The 15932-nt window shown below is 41.8% G+C and overlaps 1 protein-coding gene across 1 annotated transcript in view; it reads right to left on the bottom strand.

Moving 5' to 3' along the window:
• EFCAB6 (EF-hand calcium binding domain 6) overlaps nt 1-15932 on the bottom strand; it is a 209668-nt gene that overhangs the window by 110229 nt on the left and 83507 nt on the right. Inside the window, 5 exon segments of the mRNA XM_057508338.1 lie at nt 724-884; nt 978-1037; nt 4594-4761; nt 10274-10376; nt 13655-13765. Of these exon segments, the coding sequence (XP_057364321.1) occupies nt 724-884; nt 978-1037; nt 4594-4761; nt 10274-10376; nt 13655-13765 (603 nt within the window).

The raw sequence follows: 15932 nt of genomic DNA, 5'->3' as shown, positions 1-15932 counted from the left end.
CTGGACAACCCAGCAATCCCCCAGGGTGGGCAGCTCTTGTTCCGCAGCAACCAGCCTGATGGGACAGCAGGATGGACTTCTGGGAGGTGGTGTGGGAGGCATGCCCCCGCCGAGATGTAGGTTCTCAAAGTCATCTGAAGAGAGGGAAGCAACCAGACCGTATGCCCCAAGGGGAGACATGCACAGAGTGAGAGACGCGTGGCAGGACCCCTGGGGGCCCTCAAGACACTGTCCTCTTCTTTCCCTTAACATCCCTGCCCCATTCCAGCTTTGGTTCATCCACCAGAAATTAAGGTTTAAGCTAATGTGAAACACAAATGCAATTCAAGCTACCATTCTCAGTACGGCTGACCATAGCCAGACACCCCAGGAGATAAAACGGTATATAATCGAGAAAGCAGGCACTGTGGGACCCAGGCTGGAGCCCAGGCCCCACTGCTTACTGGCAGAGTGACTTTGAACAGGTCCTTAACTTCTCCAGGCCCCAGTTTTCTTATTCATGAAAGGGAATAATAGCACCTTACGTGACTGTGGTGAGGACTAAATCGCAGAGCACGTGCCAAGCTTTCAACCAACACCCAATATTACTAAGGGCTCAAGAAATACTAGCTTTTATCAATGTTATCTATTAATATTACAAACATAGGTAGAAAAAGGCTCAGAATTAGAAAACAGACTTGATGAAAAACAGGGTGGGATTAATTTTGTTACCAAAAAACTTACTTTAGTAAATGTTCAGTCGTTAAAAATGGGCAGAATATGTGCATGATTTTCTTGAAATTATTTAGACCAATGAGCCCTGTGTCTCTGAGGTCATATGACCGTAGCACATCATAGAAGGATTTTAGATTCCCAGTAATCGAGTCATGAACAATTTCTTCCATCTAACATAAAAAACAAACATATTTACCAAGCTGCACGTTTGTAACGTGGGGTGGTAGGTAGCACCCTGGACCACAAAGGAAAGTGTTACTTACTGAATCCCAAGCCCGGAGGAGCGGCACCTTGGTGTCTGTAGAGGAGGATGTTTTTCTTATCTAATTGAGAAGGAAAATGAATACTAATATAAATTGTCCATCAAGGCAGTAGGTGCTTGGAGGAAGATGGACATGGATTGTCAGCTTTGTCCCTGACTGTGGGATGGTGACAAGTGAGTCTGCCCTCTGGCCCCCATCTGGATATGGGAGTAATAACATTTAACTTGCACTTATTTTTTAAAAAGTACAATAAACATGAAAAAATATATAACCTAGAAATTAAATAAGTGCAAAATAAAAGACTAATGAGGGCGTTTCTGCCTGCTAGAGTGGCCACGGTGGAAGGAAGGAAGGTGGCAGTGCTGACAGGGGACAATGCCAGGCACCTTGATGAAGTATAGACTCTGGGGTCCGGGTGACGGCCTCTGGGGGCGATGAGGGAACAGAGGCAGAGGAAACTTACTTTTCACTGTATCCCCTTTTACATCTCTTGCATTTTGTACTTTATACCTATATCCCTCTTTTTAACTAAATAAAATAATTTTTAGAGATATATACTTTGATCCCATAATTCCATTTCTAGAAGTTTATACTAAAAGAATTACCATAGAGTGATATAAAAAAGCAAGTACCACCATATTTATTGTCACAAAATTTATAAAAAGAAGAAAAGTGAATACCTAGATTATAGCAACAGGGAAATAGTTACTCTGTATCTTTTAAAATTATACAGCAGTGAAGTTACTCTACAAGAAGATATGTCAAAGAAATAATCAATCTTCCCATGTTTTCTTCCGCCTGCTACTTCTATAGCTTTTCTTCTTCCTTCCTAATTACAACCCTTAAATGGAATTCGTGCCTCATATCAAATTTACCGAGTATCATAACTCCTCCAAGTGGTAAAGATACCTCAAGACAAATGCTGGGCATAGAAGCCACAGGGCATAAATATTCAAAGAAGTAAAAAGCTAACCTTTTCAAACAATAAGGCTTCCCTCTCACTTACCAACTTCACATTTCCCTGTATGGCCCCGGAAGATGACTGGTTAGCCAGAGACGGGTAAGATTCCTCAAGGGAGGAACAACCTAAGACAGGCACAGTCGCAGGGGGGCCATCAGGTGAGAAATTGGGGATCAACAGAGGTGAGGCTTAGAACCTCACCCCCCCTGTTCTGAGAGAAATCTTCTGCATACGTGGATGTTTTATTGCCCTTGTCTAGCTTGGATTAGCACATAGTCTACAGGCACACACCTGGTCATCTACATTTGCTCTCTTACAACACTAAACTATGATTTCTACCTTTATCTTGTATCTACCTACCACTTCAGCATTTTATTAAAAATAATAATAATAAAGAGAGAAATGTGGTATCCACATATAAATCAAGTATAAAAACCAAATGAGTATTCATATTTGAACTGACTGTTTATAGTTCATAATGCATGAGCAAAACCGAAAGTTTCTGTGATGGCTGCCCTTGTACTGTTCACCATGTAAGAACTTGTTCGTTATGCTTCAGAAGATTGGAGACTGACGAAAATTAGGCTTGGGGTGGATTAATGATTGTGCATTGAGCATTGACTCCCCTATACAGAATTTTATTGTTGTTAACAACCATTTGATCAATAAATATGAGAGATGCCCTAACAACAACAACCAAGAAAAAGTACACACTTCCAATTGTAAAATAAATAAGTAACCGGGATGTAATGTATAGCATAAGGAATATAGTCAAAATATTGTAACAACTTGGTATGGTGATAGCTGGTACCTAGAATTATCATGTATATAAATGTTGAATCACTGTGTTGTACACCTGAAACTAATGTAATACTGTGTGTCAACTACCCTTCAATAAAAAAAAAAAATTATACAGCAGTGCTTTTATTGACAGTGCTAATAATATGCTAATAAATGACAACACAGACTAAAAAATCATTAATTATATGATCTCATTTAAAAATAAAATAGATACCATATGTTAGATATGTATCCAACTCATCAAATTCTATATAAATATCTGCAGTTTTTCATCAGCCAGAATTCAATAAAGCTCCAAAAAAATAGTATATGTGTATAGGTATATTGGTTTGGAAGAATATACAGCAAAGTATAGCAGTGGCTAATAATTCCTTGGTGTTAGAATTAGTGGTGATTTTTAGTTTTGTCTATTTGCACATCTGAATTTCCTACCTTTTCTAATTAATTCTTTCATATTAACTCATTCACTCACCATACTGCTTTGCGAGTGTTTTTTCCTGGGGCTGGGCTATCCCCCGCAGGCACCATGGGCAGTGCCTTCATGGAGAGACGACCACATACGGACAAAAGCATGACACTGTGACAGGTGTGTGAGACTGTTGACTGCAAGACAGGCTTTGTCAGCGGTGTCAGGGAGCATCCCTGGGAAGGCTCTGGGTGCCCTGAGATCTGGAGAATGGCCCCATTAGGCAAGAGAAGGAGGAGCTGCAGCACGTCAGGGATGGAGAGGGAACCTGGGGGCCCCAAGGACCCGAGGCCAGTGTGGCCAGGGGAGACCAGGCTTGAGGCAGTAGGGCTGGACCACGTGGGTACCTTGCCAACTGGGCTGGGAAGTTCTGCGTTATCCTAGGAGTCCTGAAAGCCATTAGAGGGTTTGAAGCATGAAGCTGACTAGATCTGATATCTATCAAGTGAAGATTGCACCACTTGCTGCATGGAAAGCAGATTGCTTATGTGTCTCTATTTTTGTTTTTGGAGAAAAAGATGGCCATGTTCAAGGTTGCTGTGATGGTCAGAGGTAATGATTCTTAAGAGCTAACACAGGGTCCGTCCCACAGTGGAGTTCAGGAAAAGGTGTAGTTCTTTATTTCTGTGTATTTTGTTTTGTTTTGGGGACTCACTTCTGAATCAGAACTCATGAAGGACCAAAGGACACTGGTTTAGAGTGTAGCTGTCACCTTGCATAAGGTAGGCACAAGGTAGGATGTGATCCTAACATCACAATGAAGAGCTAATTCATACCTATTAGAAGAAGTATTTATAAACCTTTCAACAAGAATCTTGTTCTTGCTGCCTATGGCATGCGTTACCTGAAACTAATCTGATTTTTTAAAGTTCTTAAAATTTTTAAATGCTAATAGCTATTAAAGTCATAGAAGCATTTCCAATAATAAAACTCTGTCAACTTTTCAGCCAAAGGAAACAAATACTAAGAGCAAGTGTTAGTCACTAGAGGCAACAAGCAGTTATTTTTTAAAAAGATGAAATAACATAAACACTCTAAAAATACTGATGAGAACCAGAGGAGTAATTCACAAACACGCCTCTGTAAGCCGTGGCTGCAGGGAGACAGCTGTGGAAGCACCATACATCACGCAGATAAAGGTGCTGTCTTCCAGGCTGGGTTTTCAGAAACATCAAATATCACCCACCAATAAGATTTAGAAACTAAAAGTTAAAATCAAAGAACTCAAAAAACACCGAACTCTTACTTAAAATGAAAATTAACTCAGCGGGAAAAATGTGGTCATTCATTATTTAAGCTATATTTCACCTGCATCTCTTATTTTACTAAGGATACTTAAATTCCCTGCCATAAATAGAAAATTAAGCATGAAGTTGTCATAAACTCACCCTAGGGTTCTCTTCAAGCAGCTCGATCAACGTGTTGACATTGACCAATCCTGTGCCCCCAGGGTCAAGTGTTTGCATTAGTTCTTTGAATTCCGAATCACTGATTTTTACAACCATGCCATTTAGAATATGTCGCAATTCTTTCCCTCTTATCTGTCCATCAGGTTTCTGAGCATGAAAGTGTATATAAGGGAATTTTTTAAAAAAGAAGAAAAGGAGGAAAAGCATTATACATATACATAGCATCATTTAATAAAGAGTGAACTTTGGCCAAATGGAATTTTTAGAATTCTGGTTTGAAACACGAATACCTCAACTGATGATCATTACATATAACACATATGCCAAGAGCAGGGTCGGGTGGGGAAGGCTAGAACTTGGGCAGCATAGTTCCTACCATGTTCTTCATCTGGGCTTGGGCAAGAGTTGGCCCCACGTGAAGACAAGAGGCTGATTTTGCAGGCACAGGCTGACCCCTTCTCTGGGGCAGGTGAAATGTCGGCTCTCTCAGAGGGCTTCAACAGGTCCTCCTGCCCCAAGCCCACCTGAGGGCTATGTGGCTCAGCCACACGGGAAACAAAACGTCCCAGAAATTCAATTACAACTTGCCAATTTACTAAGAATATTCATTATGCTTATTTTCATTACCACCATCCTCATCAATTACATAAATGGATAATTACTTAGCAAGAAAAATCTCAGCCATGCTGCATAGAGAAAACATATTATGGACAAAGTACTAAGAGGCAAACTCTTCCCCTAGAATAAAAAATTACCAATAAGTAAATTAAACATAAAAATTGTGCAATCCTGTTTACTGGAAAAATGGGAGAAAAAGAACCCTTCCCTCCTCGTAGAGATATTGTGACTGTAGATGGGATGGAAGGGCTTATTGAGAGATAAGGCAGTGTGCAAATGTCAACTATTAAAACTTTGAGGTCCCAGATCTGAAAAGAATATAAGGTTCTCTTGGGGAAAATTATAATTTAGAGGACATATGCATGCTTATATATATGCCTTTTGGTTTGGGAGTGATAATCAAAATTTTAATGTCCAAATAGGAATCAATGACAACTAGTTTTTTTATGATTCCCAATAAATGTATACATAGCATATACCATCACCACTCTCCAATTCCAGAACATTTTCATCACCCCGAAAGAAAACCTGTGCCCATGTGCGGTCACTCCCCATTTCCATCCCTGGTCTAAGGCAATGAATCTACTTTCCGGTTCCCTATATTTGCTTTTCACTAGACAGTTCATATAAATAGAATCATACAATATATGCATCTGTATGCATCTTGACTCTGGTTTCCATCACTTAATGTAATGTTTTTGAGGTTCACCCACGTCGTATGGGTGAGTATCTTGTTCCTTTCTAGTCTTATTATTCCATTGGATGGCTATGCCATGTTTTCCTCATCTTGTCACAGGTTGATGAGCATTTGGATCGTTCCCAGTTTGGAAATTATGAATAATGTTGCTATGAACACATGCACACAAGTATTTGTGTGGATATAAACTTTTCATTTCTCTTGGGTAGAAACTGAGGAGTGGAATTGCTGGGTCGTGTGGTAAATTTCTATTTAAATTTTAAAGAAACTGCCTTGTTGTTTTCCACAGAGGCTGTACCATTTTACATTTCCACCAGCAGTGCTTGAGTTCCATTTGCACATTCTCACCAACACGTATTATAGTCTAACTGGGTAGATTGTAGCCACCCTGCTGGGAGTGAAGTGGTGTCTCAGTGTGGCTTTGATTTGCACTTCCCCAATGTCAAATGATGCTGAGTGTTTTTTCATGTATTCATTGGCTATAGTACATTTTTAGAATTGGGCTGTGAAAATCTTTTGCCCATTTTTAGAATCGGGCTGTCTTCTTATTGAAGTCTAAGAGTTCTTATACAGTCTACATACACGTCCTTTACTGGATATGTAATTTGCATATATTTTCTCCCAGTGTGGCTTATCTTTTCACTTTCTTAATGGCAGCTTTCGAAGCACAGAAGTTTTAAATTTTGATAAGTCAAATTTATCAATTTTTTCTTTTATGGATCATGCTTTTAGTGTCACTTCTAAGAAATCTTTGTGTTACACAAGGTCACAAAGATTCATGCATATATCTTCTGAGAATTTTGTCATTGTAGCTCTTATATTTAGGTCTATGGCCCATTTTTAGTTAATTCTTGTGTATGGTGTAAGGTAATTCATCTTTTCGTGTATGGAGATCCAATTGCCTCAGCACCTTTTGTTGAAAAGATTCTTTTCCCCCATTGAATTAGACAAGGGTTTATTTTTGTACACTCAGTTCCATCCCATCGTTTAACATGTCTTTCCTTATCCAAGTACCACACTGTCTTCATTACTGCAACTTTATACCAAAATTCACAAGCTGAAAGGTCACGTACTCTAACTTCATTCTTCTTTTCCAAGATTGATTTGGTGATTCTGCAGCCTTTTCATTTCCCTATGAATGTTAAGCTCAGTGTTCAACTTCTGCAAAAAATCCAGCTGGGATTTTGATGGGTTTTGCTTTGAATCTACAGATCAATTTGGAGAGAATGGTCATCTTAATAATACTGAGTCTTCCAAACCATGACTACAGGATGTCTCTTCATTTATTTATATTTTCTTTAATTTCTTTTAACAGTGCTTTGCAATTTCAGTACACAAGTCTGTTACTTCTTCTGTTAAATTTATTCCTAAGTATTTTATTCCTTTGATGCTATTGTGAATAGAATTGATTTCTGAAGTTCACTTTCAGATTTTTGTATATTGATTTTTGTATATTGATCTTATATCCTGCAACCTTAACTCATTTATTAGTGTTAGTAGTTTGTATATATGCATTCCTTAGAATTTTCTATTACAAGGTCATGTTGTGTGTGAATAAAGACAGTTTCCCCTCTTCCTTTACAATCTGGATGCCTTTTATTTCTTTCCTTTCCTGTTGCACTGTCGGGAGCTTTGGTAGCAAGAGCTACTTCTTATGTTTTTCTTGACCTTAGGGGGAAGTATTCAGTCTTTTACCATTAACTATACTGTTAGCTATGGGTTTACTATAAATGCCCTTTATCAAGTTAAGGAATTTCCCTTCTATTCCTGGTTTGTTGAAAGTTGTCATCATGAATGTTGAATTTTTCAAATGCTTTTCTGCATCCTTTGAGATGATCGTGTAGTTTTGTCCTTAATTCTATAAATATTGTATATTATATTAATTGATTTTTCTGGAAGTTAAACCAAACTTGCAATCTTAGGATAAATTCCACATGGTCTTTGCCTTTAGTCCTTTTAATATGGTGTTGAATTTGGTTCGCTAGTATTTTGTGGAGAATTTTTGCAACTATATTCACAAAGGTTATTGGTCTGTGGTTTTCTTTTCTCATGATCTCTTAGCCTGGTTTTGGTAATAGGATAATACTGGCCAAAGAGAATGAGTTGGGAAGTATTCTTCCTATGTTTCCTCAAAGTTTGTGAAATATTATAATTACTTCTATGAGCAATCTTTTAATCTTTTCAGTATAGATAATTTGCACATTTTTGCTAGTATAGTTCTAGGCATTTGATTTTAAAAAACCTTATTAGAAATATTTTTTAAATTTGTCTTTTTATAATTGTTTATTGCAGCTTATAGAAATATTGATCTTTTTATATTGGCCTAGTATCAAATGACCTTCTAAATTCTATTATGAATTCTAATATTGTGGGTGAGATTCTTTTGGACTATTTATAAAAGCATGTGGGCTGCAAATAATAACACTGAGAATAAGAGTAGATGAATAGACTGTTTCTGGGTGATAGAAAGTAAGCCATACCTGATTTAATGTAACTGGTCGGGGTACTGGGTCTACTCAGGGAAATGGTGGCAGTGTGTGAGGAGAGCAATACAGCCATTTGGGATGTATGACTTGGAGCAGATCTAAAGCAATCTTTCTTCTAATAATTCTGCATCCCTCCCTATAGCAGGAAAGGAACCTGTTTCCACACTGTCCTCTGCAGCCAGGCAAAAGGCCCATCCCTGCTTACTCCTGGCTCTGTCCCTCTGCTCCTTCTCCTTCCAGGTCCCAGATGTGGCCCAAACCAAAGCAAATGGTGAGCAGAAAGTCCCCCTTGGAAACCACAGCTGCAATCACGAGGTATCTGGTGCTCACCGCTGCTCTGCGATACTTCGAGTGTGAGCTCCTTGTCGGCAGGAATTCTGCATTACTTACTATGTGTCAGCCCATGTGCCCCAAATCGGGGCACGCACTCCATTCCTCACCTACACTACGTGCTTACTGATAATTCTGTTTGTTGAACGGTACATCAGTGACTGTTAAATAGTCTAATATTTGGAGTGGTTAGCATTACTACAGTCCTCCATTAATAGAGGTGAAGATTGCACTATTTTTAATTAAATTACTTCTTCAATTTACTAATAGAAGCTGAGGTAGGTAAACACACAAGAGCCCTCATTTATCTTTCAGTGGCCCTGCTAGCATGCTTACTGGCAGCCCAGGGCCGAAGGGTGCCTGCTTTGAATCACGGCTCCACCACTCACTACCTGGGAACCTTAGGCTGGTCACTTAATACTGAAGCTCCCTTTCTGGCAATGAGGAAGACATAAAAGTGTCAAATGAAGGTAATAACAATGTCTGCCTTACAGAGGTGCTGAGTCTGAAGAGAATGGATACAAGTACATCACACAGACGGTGCCTGGCACATAGTAGGCATGCAATATTACTGTTGGTCAGTGTGTTCATTCAGTTATAGGAGCAAGGAGTATAGGTCTGTAAAGAGTAATGAAAACAGGGATGCTAGCTAAAATGTCTCTCCCAAGAAAACAGAAGCCCCTACCTCCGAGTTTACACCAAGCCTGGAAACCCTGAGCAATGGCGTTCTGGACTGACAGAGGCGAGGAGCTGCGGTCTCCAGCACAGAGAGCAAACCGCCGCCCCTCTCAGGCCGCCTCTCGGCCTGCTGCCTGTAGCTCAGACCACCCCGAGGCCGGGGGGCTTTGGAAGGTTGATCCCGAGGCCAAGTAACTCCTCCTTTGTACATTATCCCACCTGAGTCTGAGGCAAAGTAATTGGTGGCATCCCTCCATATTCACTATAGATTTGGTTACTGCATGTGCTTAGTAAGTAACAAACTCGTCATGTATCAAAAGTATCCAAACTCTGCTTTCTAAAACAAACATTGAAGTGGGACAGGAGCTAATGTCTAAAGCTAGTTGCCGACTCGTGAATTAGCCTCATTTCACAATACAGTTAAACAATTAAATAGGTCAGTTTGAAACTAAGAAAATATTCCTGTTATGGGATACAAGTTGGTTATGAATCCATAAACTGTAAGCTGGGGTCGGGGAGGGCTCAATAGGTCTGGATTACTTGTTAATTAAACAGTTAATGATGACTAGTCACTCCATTCTTAAGTGATCTTGCCATACCCTGTTCTATTCCCTGGCATTTATCTTACTGTTGCAGTGAATTCTATTTCATCTACCAACTAGGCCCAACTCTTGAGGTCAGGCTGTGTCCCTAAGCACTTCGAGTGATTCCTAGCATATAAGAAGAACTAAAAAAATGTTCGTTGGATGGATAAATGAATGAATATACAATTCTTATTGGTCTTGATCTGAGTGTTACTGTTCTTAGAAACAATGAGTTTTTCACCAGAGAAGGGTTTCAAAAATCTTACAGTGTTGACCAGTAGTTCTTTCTTCAAAGATGTATAGTGGTCTTCATATCTAAATAACTTTGTGATAATGTCTTCTTTGTGAGATTGGTTTCTAGAGGTGATGCTATAAGAGGATTAAGAGAAATAAAGATTATGTTCTTGAACTTTGTTCTTTTATAACACACACAAAAAAAGGACTCTCACAACAACTGTCATAACACTTTCTTCGGGAACAGCTCTTTATCGTGAAAGCGCAGCGTACTGGGGGCAGGCCCGCCCACCACACGGTTAGTGGGACACCCCTAAGGGAGGCGACGCCCCGAGGTATTGGTGAGCTCTGCTGGGCCGTTGCTCTCTTTCTCCCAGGCCGGCTGGCTGTGGCCAGCCATCCTGTGCCTTTGGTCCCAAGAAAGACCAAGAGAGAGGCCTTGCCCAGCGCCGAGAACAGCGTCTCCGCGTGTGCAGGTGCCACGTGTCACAGCCCACTTGCCCACACGCTGAAGGGACACCAGCCCTCACAACCTCTCCTCCCTCTGCACTGACAGTGCCATGACCGCCAGCGTTATCTGACCCCCTGCCTTCCCTGTCTCTTGCTTGCATTCCCTACGCTCTGGTCCATGAGCCGGCACATGGGTTCTTGGAGATCAATGCCAAGTTCACAGTGGACTCTGATCAGAAAGGGGCCTGTAGCATCTCATCGTACAAATCTACAGCATACTCTTACACACACGTTGGCCTCCCCCTTTCAGTGTTCAGTTAGACAGTGCGACGTTTCCCACTAAATAAGGAATGACAGTGGACCAGCACGCCTGCTGAACGAGTCCCAAATGGGGTATTTTATTGCTACATCTGTACAGCCACCTTAGCGTTTTCCAGTTGTGCCAAAACATAGAAACATACACACCTACCACCGCACCTACCACTGCACCTACCACCACTGCTAAGAAACATGTGAAGCGGTGGAATCCCGGAGTCTGAGCCCCTGTGAACATGTGAACCTGGTTTCCTGAAGAGCGCCAGCACTGCCATGGCGGGGACTTCGGCAGCAGTTTTGAGCAGCTGCAGTGCTGGGACAGAGCAGGGATGTGGACAGGCATCACGACTGACTTTTCCTGCCTAGGATGAAAAATGCTGAGATATAAACAGTATAGTAAGAACAGGAGGGGCTCCATCTTAAGGCTAAGATTCCATTTTAAAAAGCAGAGAATTGAGAAGTTAGACTCCTAACATATTATCTGGTAATCAGACATAACCCAACAGCCTATCTTAGGGCAGGGCAGGCAGTCTTAACTGCTCTGTCCCCACTGCTTGAGGGTAACCACTAGCTTGGAGAAGAACAGGAAAATACATTTCTTGTGTTGGGTTTACTTAGCAGAATTAGCTGGAGGACTGATAACAGGAGAGGAAACATGGTGTCTCTCACCAAAGATAAGCATCTTGAGACCACAAGTCAAGCCTATGCCAAACAACCCCGGCCCTGTCTGCCCTTTGCCCCATTCTTGAAAGCCTTAAAGGACAGAATCCCCAAACTCTCAGCATGCCTCCTCTCTGAGGACGCCCGCACTTTCCTTAAGTGCGTACTTTCAAATACAGCTTTCTCACTGCTCAAATTATTGTGGTTTGTCTCCTTGATATTTCATTTTATTTCCAAGTCTGCACTCTGTCTCCACTTCACTCCTAATAAGTAGGAAGGGGCTGCTAAGAGCTCAGATTTGGACCTGTGTGTTTCCGTCACCTGGGTGACCTGGACAAAACTGCAGCTGTGCAATCTGCTCTTCATAGCCTACCTGAAAATCTCCTTTCTTTGGGAAGTTCTAAGAACATAATCTCACTCCATCCTGTGCTCCGTGGGCCCCCCCAAATCCTGGAGTGGTGGGAGCTAGTCCCCATGCTGTGCAGATCCAAGCGGACACAGGATGCCAGGTGGCCCTGGTTTCTGTAGTTAGCAAGGGAATCTGCCCTAGGCCGAGAACTTTCCCTCTTTCCCTGTTCTCTGCTGTCTGCAAGGCAGCTGCCATTCCCTGCTGCTCTTAATTTAATGAATTCCTTCCTTACCTACACTCATCTGATCCGTTCAAGAGTTCTTTCTCGCCCAGAGTCAAGAGCCTTCCCCTGTCCAGGCTGAGGTTTCTGCTAGTGCTGCACCTAGTGGGCCGGAGACCTCCCCAGATGCAGCTGCCCGGCAACAGTACCACTGACATGGGGCCCCGGAGCTCCTTGTGGTGGGGAGGGGAGTGGCAGTGCGGTCCTGTGCACTGTGGGACAGTTAGCGACATCCCTGGCCTCTCCCCGCTGGATACTGGTCACACCCCACCCCTGTTGCGACAACCAAAAATGTCTTGTGACGTTGCTAAATATCTCCTGAGGAGGTCAAGATAGCCCACAGCTGAGAACCACTCTTTTAAAATAAATAAAATTCACATTTTAAATCTTAGAGACCTGGACAAGGTGCTCTAAGACAAGAAAATTATAAAGCAACTTCACTTAAGAAATGAACTCGCAGAGTTGCATCCCTGGAACAGTGTGTTGGGCGGGGGGTGGGGGAGGTAGGTGGGCTCAGAACACCTGGAAGGCTGGTAACCAAGGCAGTTAATCAAATATTCATAAATCCCTGTGACAGGGAATTAACTCTGTGGTTTATTTTGCTTTACAATAGAGCATAGTGTTATCAGTGAACAGACCGAGATTACAAAGCCTGTTTTTAGTTTAAGATTTATGTGGGGCAATTATTGCCCCATATAAATACAGGATGCACATCAACATAAACAAAACACTTCTTAGAGCAAAAGTATAAATTCTAAAATGTCATATTATTAAGTACATTTTTTTACATTTTGGTGTCCCCACCACAATTGATGTGATAATACAAATCTGAAGTTATAACAGACATTAGGATGAAAACAGAAACAAATGGCATTGAAGGCAAACAATCCCCATGACCCACAATACCTGCACCATGCAGAGAGTGGTTAGGAAATCTATATTCCTTTCCTAGAACACTTAACAAGTACATGTTTATTATATGCAGTTTTACAAGAATGCACTAGAAGCCCCAGGAGCGATGTCAGCAGTGCCGGCACGCATGCCCAGGGCACGCAGCTCCATTTCTGCCTCCACCACTCGCTAAACATACGACCTAGTTAGAACCCCTTATAGTCTTATTTCTCATCTAGAAAATCGGAAAAATAATTATATTTACCGTAGAGTTTAAAGCAATTTTAAATAAGAAAAATGTAAACAAAATAAATTATAAACTGTAAATCACTATGTGAAAGTTCATGATTATTCAATGAAGACTAGTTTGTCATTTAAAAAATGAAGAAAAAGTATCTCAGATTTCCTCTAACCTTTTACAAATTACAATATGTATAACTAAAGCTTAGTTGCTTTTTTTTTACATACCTATTTCTTTTTGTCAGGGGAATTTTATTGTTAACTTCCAGCCACTGAGGCTCATATAATGATGTTAGAAATTGCTTCCATTTGACTTTAGTGGTGGTTTTAAGTCCAAGTCTGGATTTAAAAAAGCAAAGACGTTAATTTTAAACACTTTTTCTATAACATTTTGTGGATTAGATTGTTTAATATTGAATTGAAAATGGCAGCAATGAATTTATATGAGGTTTCAAATCTAAGGTAAACAAAATAATTTCAGTAAAACAGTTCTACAAACAGATTTATAAAAAGCAAGGAAAAATCAAACTGATTATCCATCACCAGGTCTCCACATTCCATTAGCAGTGGCACGTACTGGAGGAAGAGACAAATGATTCATTATTTGAAGAGCTCAATTCCTGTGGTAGGTAGAGTACAGGCCCTCAAGGTGCCCATATACACTAATCCGTGGGATCTGTGAACATGGGCCTCACGTGTCGAAAGGACTCTGCTGGTGTGGTTAAGGGAATGGGCCTTGAGATGCCAGAGGAGCCTGGGTTACCCAGGTGGGCCCAGTCTCATCACAGAAGTTCTTCAAATCAGAGAATTTCTCCCACCTGCAACCAGAAAAAGATGTGTTGACAGGACAAGGCCCAAAGAGATCTGACACTGGTGACTTTGAACATGTAGGGTGGGGCCACAAGCCAGGAAATGCAGGGAGTCTCAACAGCCAGAAAAGGCAAGACATGGATTCTCCCCTGCAGCCTCCAGAAGGAACACAGACCTGCTGACACCTTGAATTTAGTTCAGGGAGAGCCGTGTTGGGCTTCTAACCTACTAAAGAATACATTTGTGTCACTTTAAGCCACTAGGCTTGTGGGAATTTGTTACGGTAGCAATAGAAAACTAGTATAGATTTTAAATCTTGGCAAGAATCAGTAATTGGAAAAGTGTTCAAAAAACCAATTGCCAAAGTTAACATGGTCCCATGACAGAGGGACCAATAATTCCAGAACTACAAAATGCCAGCAGGAGTGACCTCATGTGAGCATAGGTTTGGGATTCAGAAAAACCAGAGTACAAGTGCCTGCTCCTTCACTTCTTACTCAGAGAAGTTGCTTACTATTCTGATTCTCTACTTTTCTCATCTGTAAAATGGGAATAGTAATACATACCAGGAGGTGTGGATAAAATGAAAGTTCCTGTGGCCAGGATTCTCACCTGGTCTGGTTGGCTAGCTCACTACACACGTGTGGGCAATACGTTGCTACTGACTGTATATAAAGAGCTCCACCCAGTGCTCTGGGCAACACAGTGGCAGGGCTGCAAGGCTGCAGGAGAGCAGAGCAGAGGCTGGAGTGGTGGCAGCACCAAGGACAGAGGCCCAGAGGACGGCTGTGCTGGCAGAGAGGCCCAGAGGCAGAGACAGGCTTGCTGTGTGCAGACTCGCTCCGAGTGAACTGGACTTTAGTGATTGACCTGCTACCATGGAAATAAAGTTGGGTATAACCCTTTCACTCCAAGAATGTTCTACTGTCATTTCTTTGGTCACACTGAATCCATAGTGAACTTGCCAGGGCTGAAACCCATTGGCAAGGCAGGAGGGTTGCTGTAAGGATTAGAGATAGCAAGTCAAAAAGCCCCTATTGCACTACCAGATCACCAGCAAATGTTCAATCACACACCCTTCCCCACTGTCTCATTGCTCACATATTAAGCATTACTCATGCTTCTGTAATCATGGTACAAAGTATTTGGGCTGAGATCCTTAAACAACACATATGAGATGCCAGTGGAATGAGATAGGCTAGCCTGTTTTGATTGCTAAAATCTGGTGGCTGAAAGAAGTGGTCTCATGTGGATCAGATGTGGGCCATGACAGAGCATGCAAGCCTGCGTGTGTGCCCACACAAACACATGGGGTCACCTCGGTTCCTGCCCAAGAAGGCCACCTGGAGTAATGAACAGGCCCAGAGGGAGAAGGTGTTCCCCCTACATTTCCAGATTCCCTGGGGCTGAGGAAGGAACGAGCAGTCAGCTGAGGTAGAGATGCACTTCTCTCATCAAAGAGCCAGGGGTGTGAGACCCAAATGAAACCCAAGAGGCCCACAAAGGTTCCATGAAAGGAACACCTTCAGACACTTGAGAGCCCAGAGAGGCTGTTTCCAGCCCCTGCCTTCTCTCCTTCCTCCGTGCGCCCCAGCTCCTGGAGGGGTCAGGAGCCCAGTTAGCAGAGTGAGGAAGGAAGAGAAGTGCAAAGTGCAGAAAGGGAGAAGAAGCCACCTGCGCCCCCCCTTATTCTGAC

Source organism: Manis pentadactyla, chromosome 10 (assembly GCF_030020395.1).
Source record: "Manis pentadactyla isolate mManPen7 chromosome 10, mManPen7.hap1, whole genome shotgun sequence".
Taxonomy (NCBI): domain Eukaryota; kingdom Metazoa; phylum Chordata; class Mammalia; order Pholidota; family Manidae; genus Manis; species Manis pentadactyla.
This window is presented reverse-complemented; position numbering and strand designations above follow the sequence as displayed.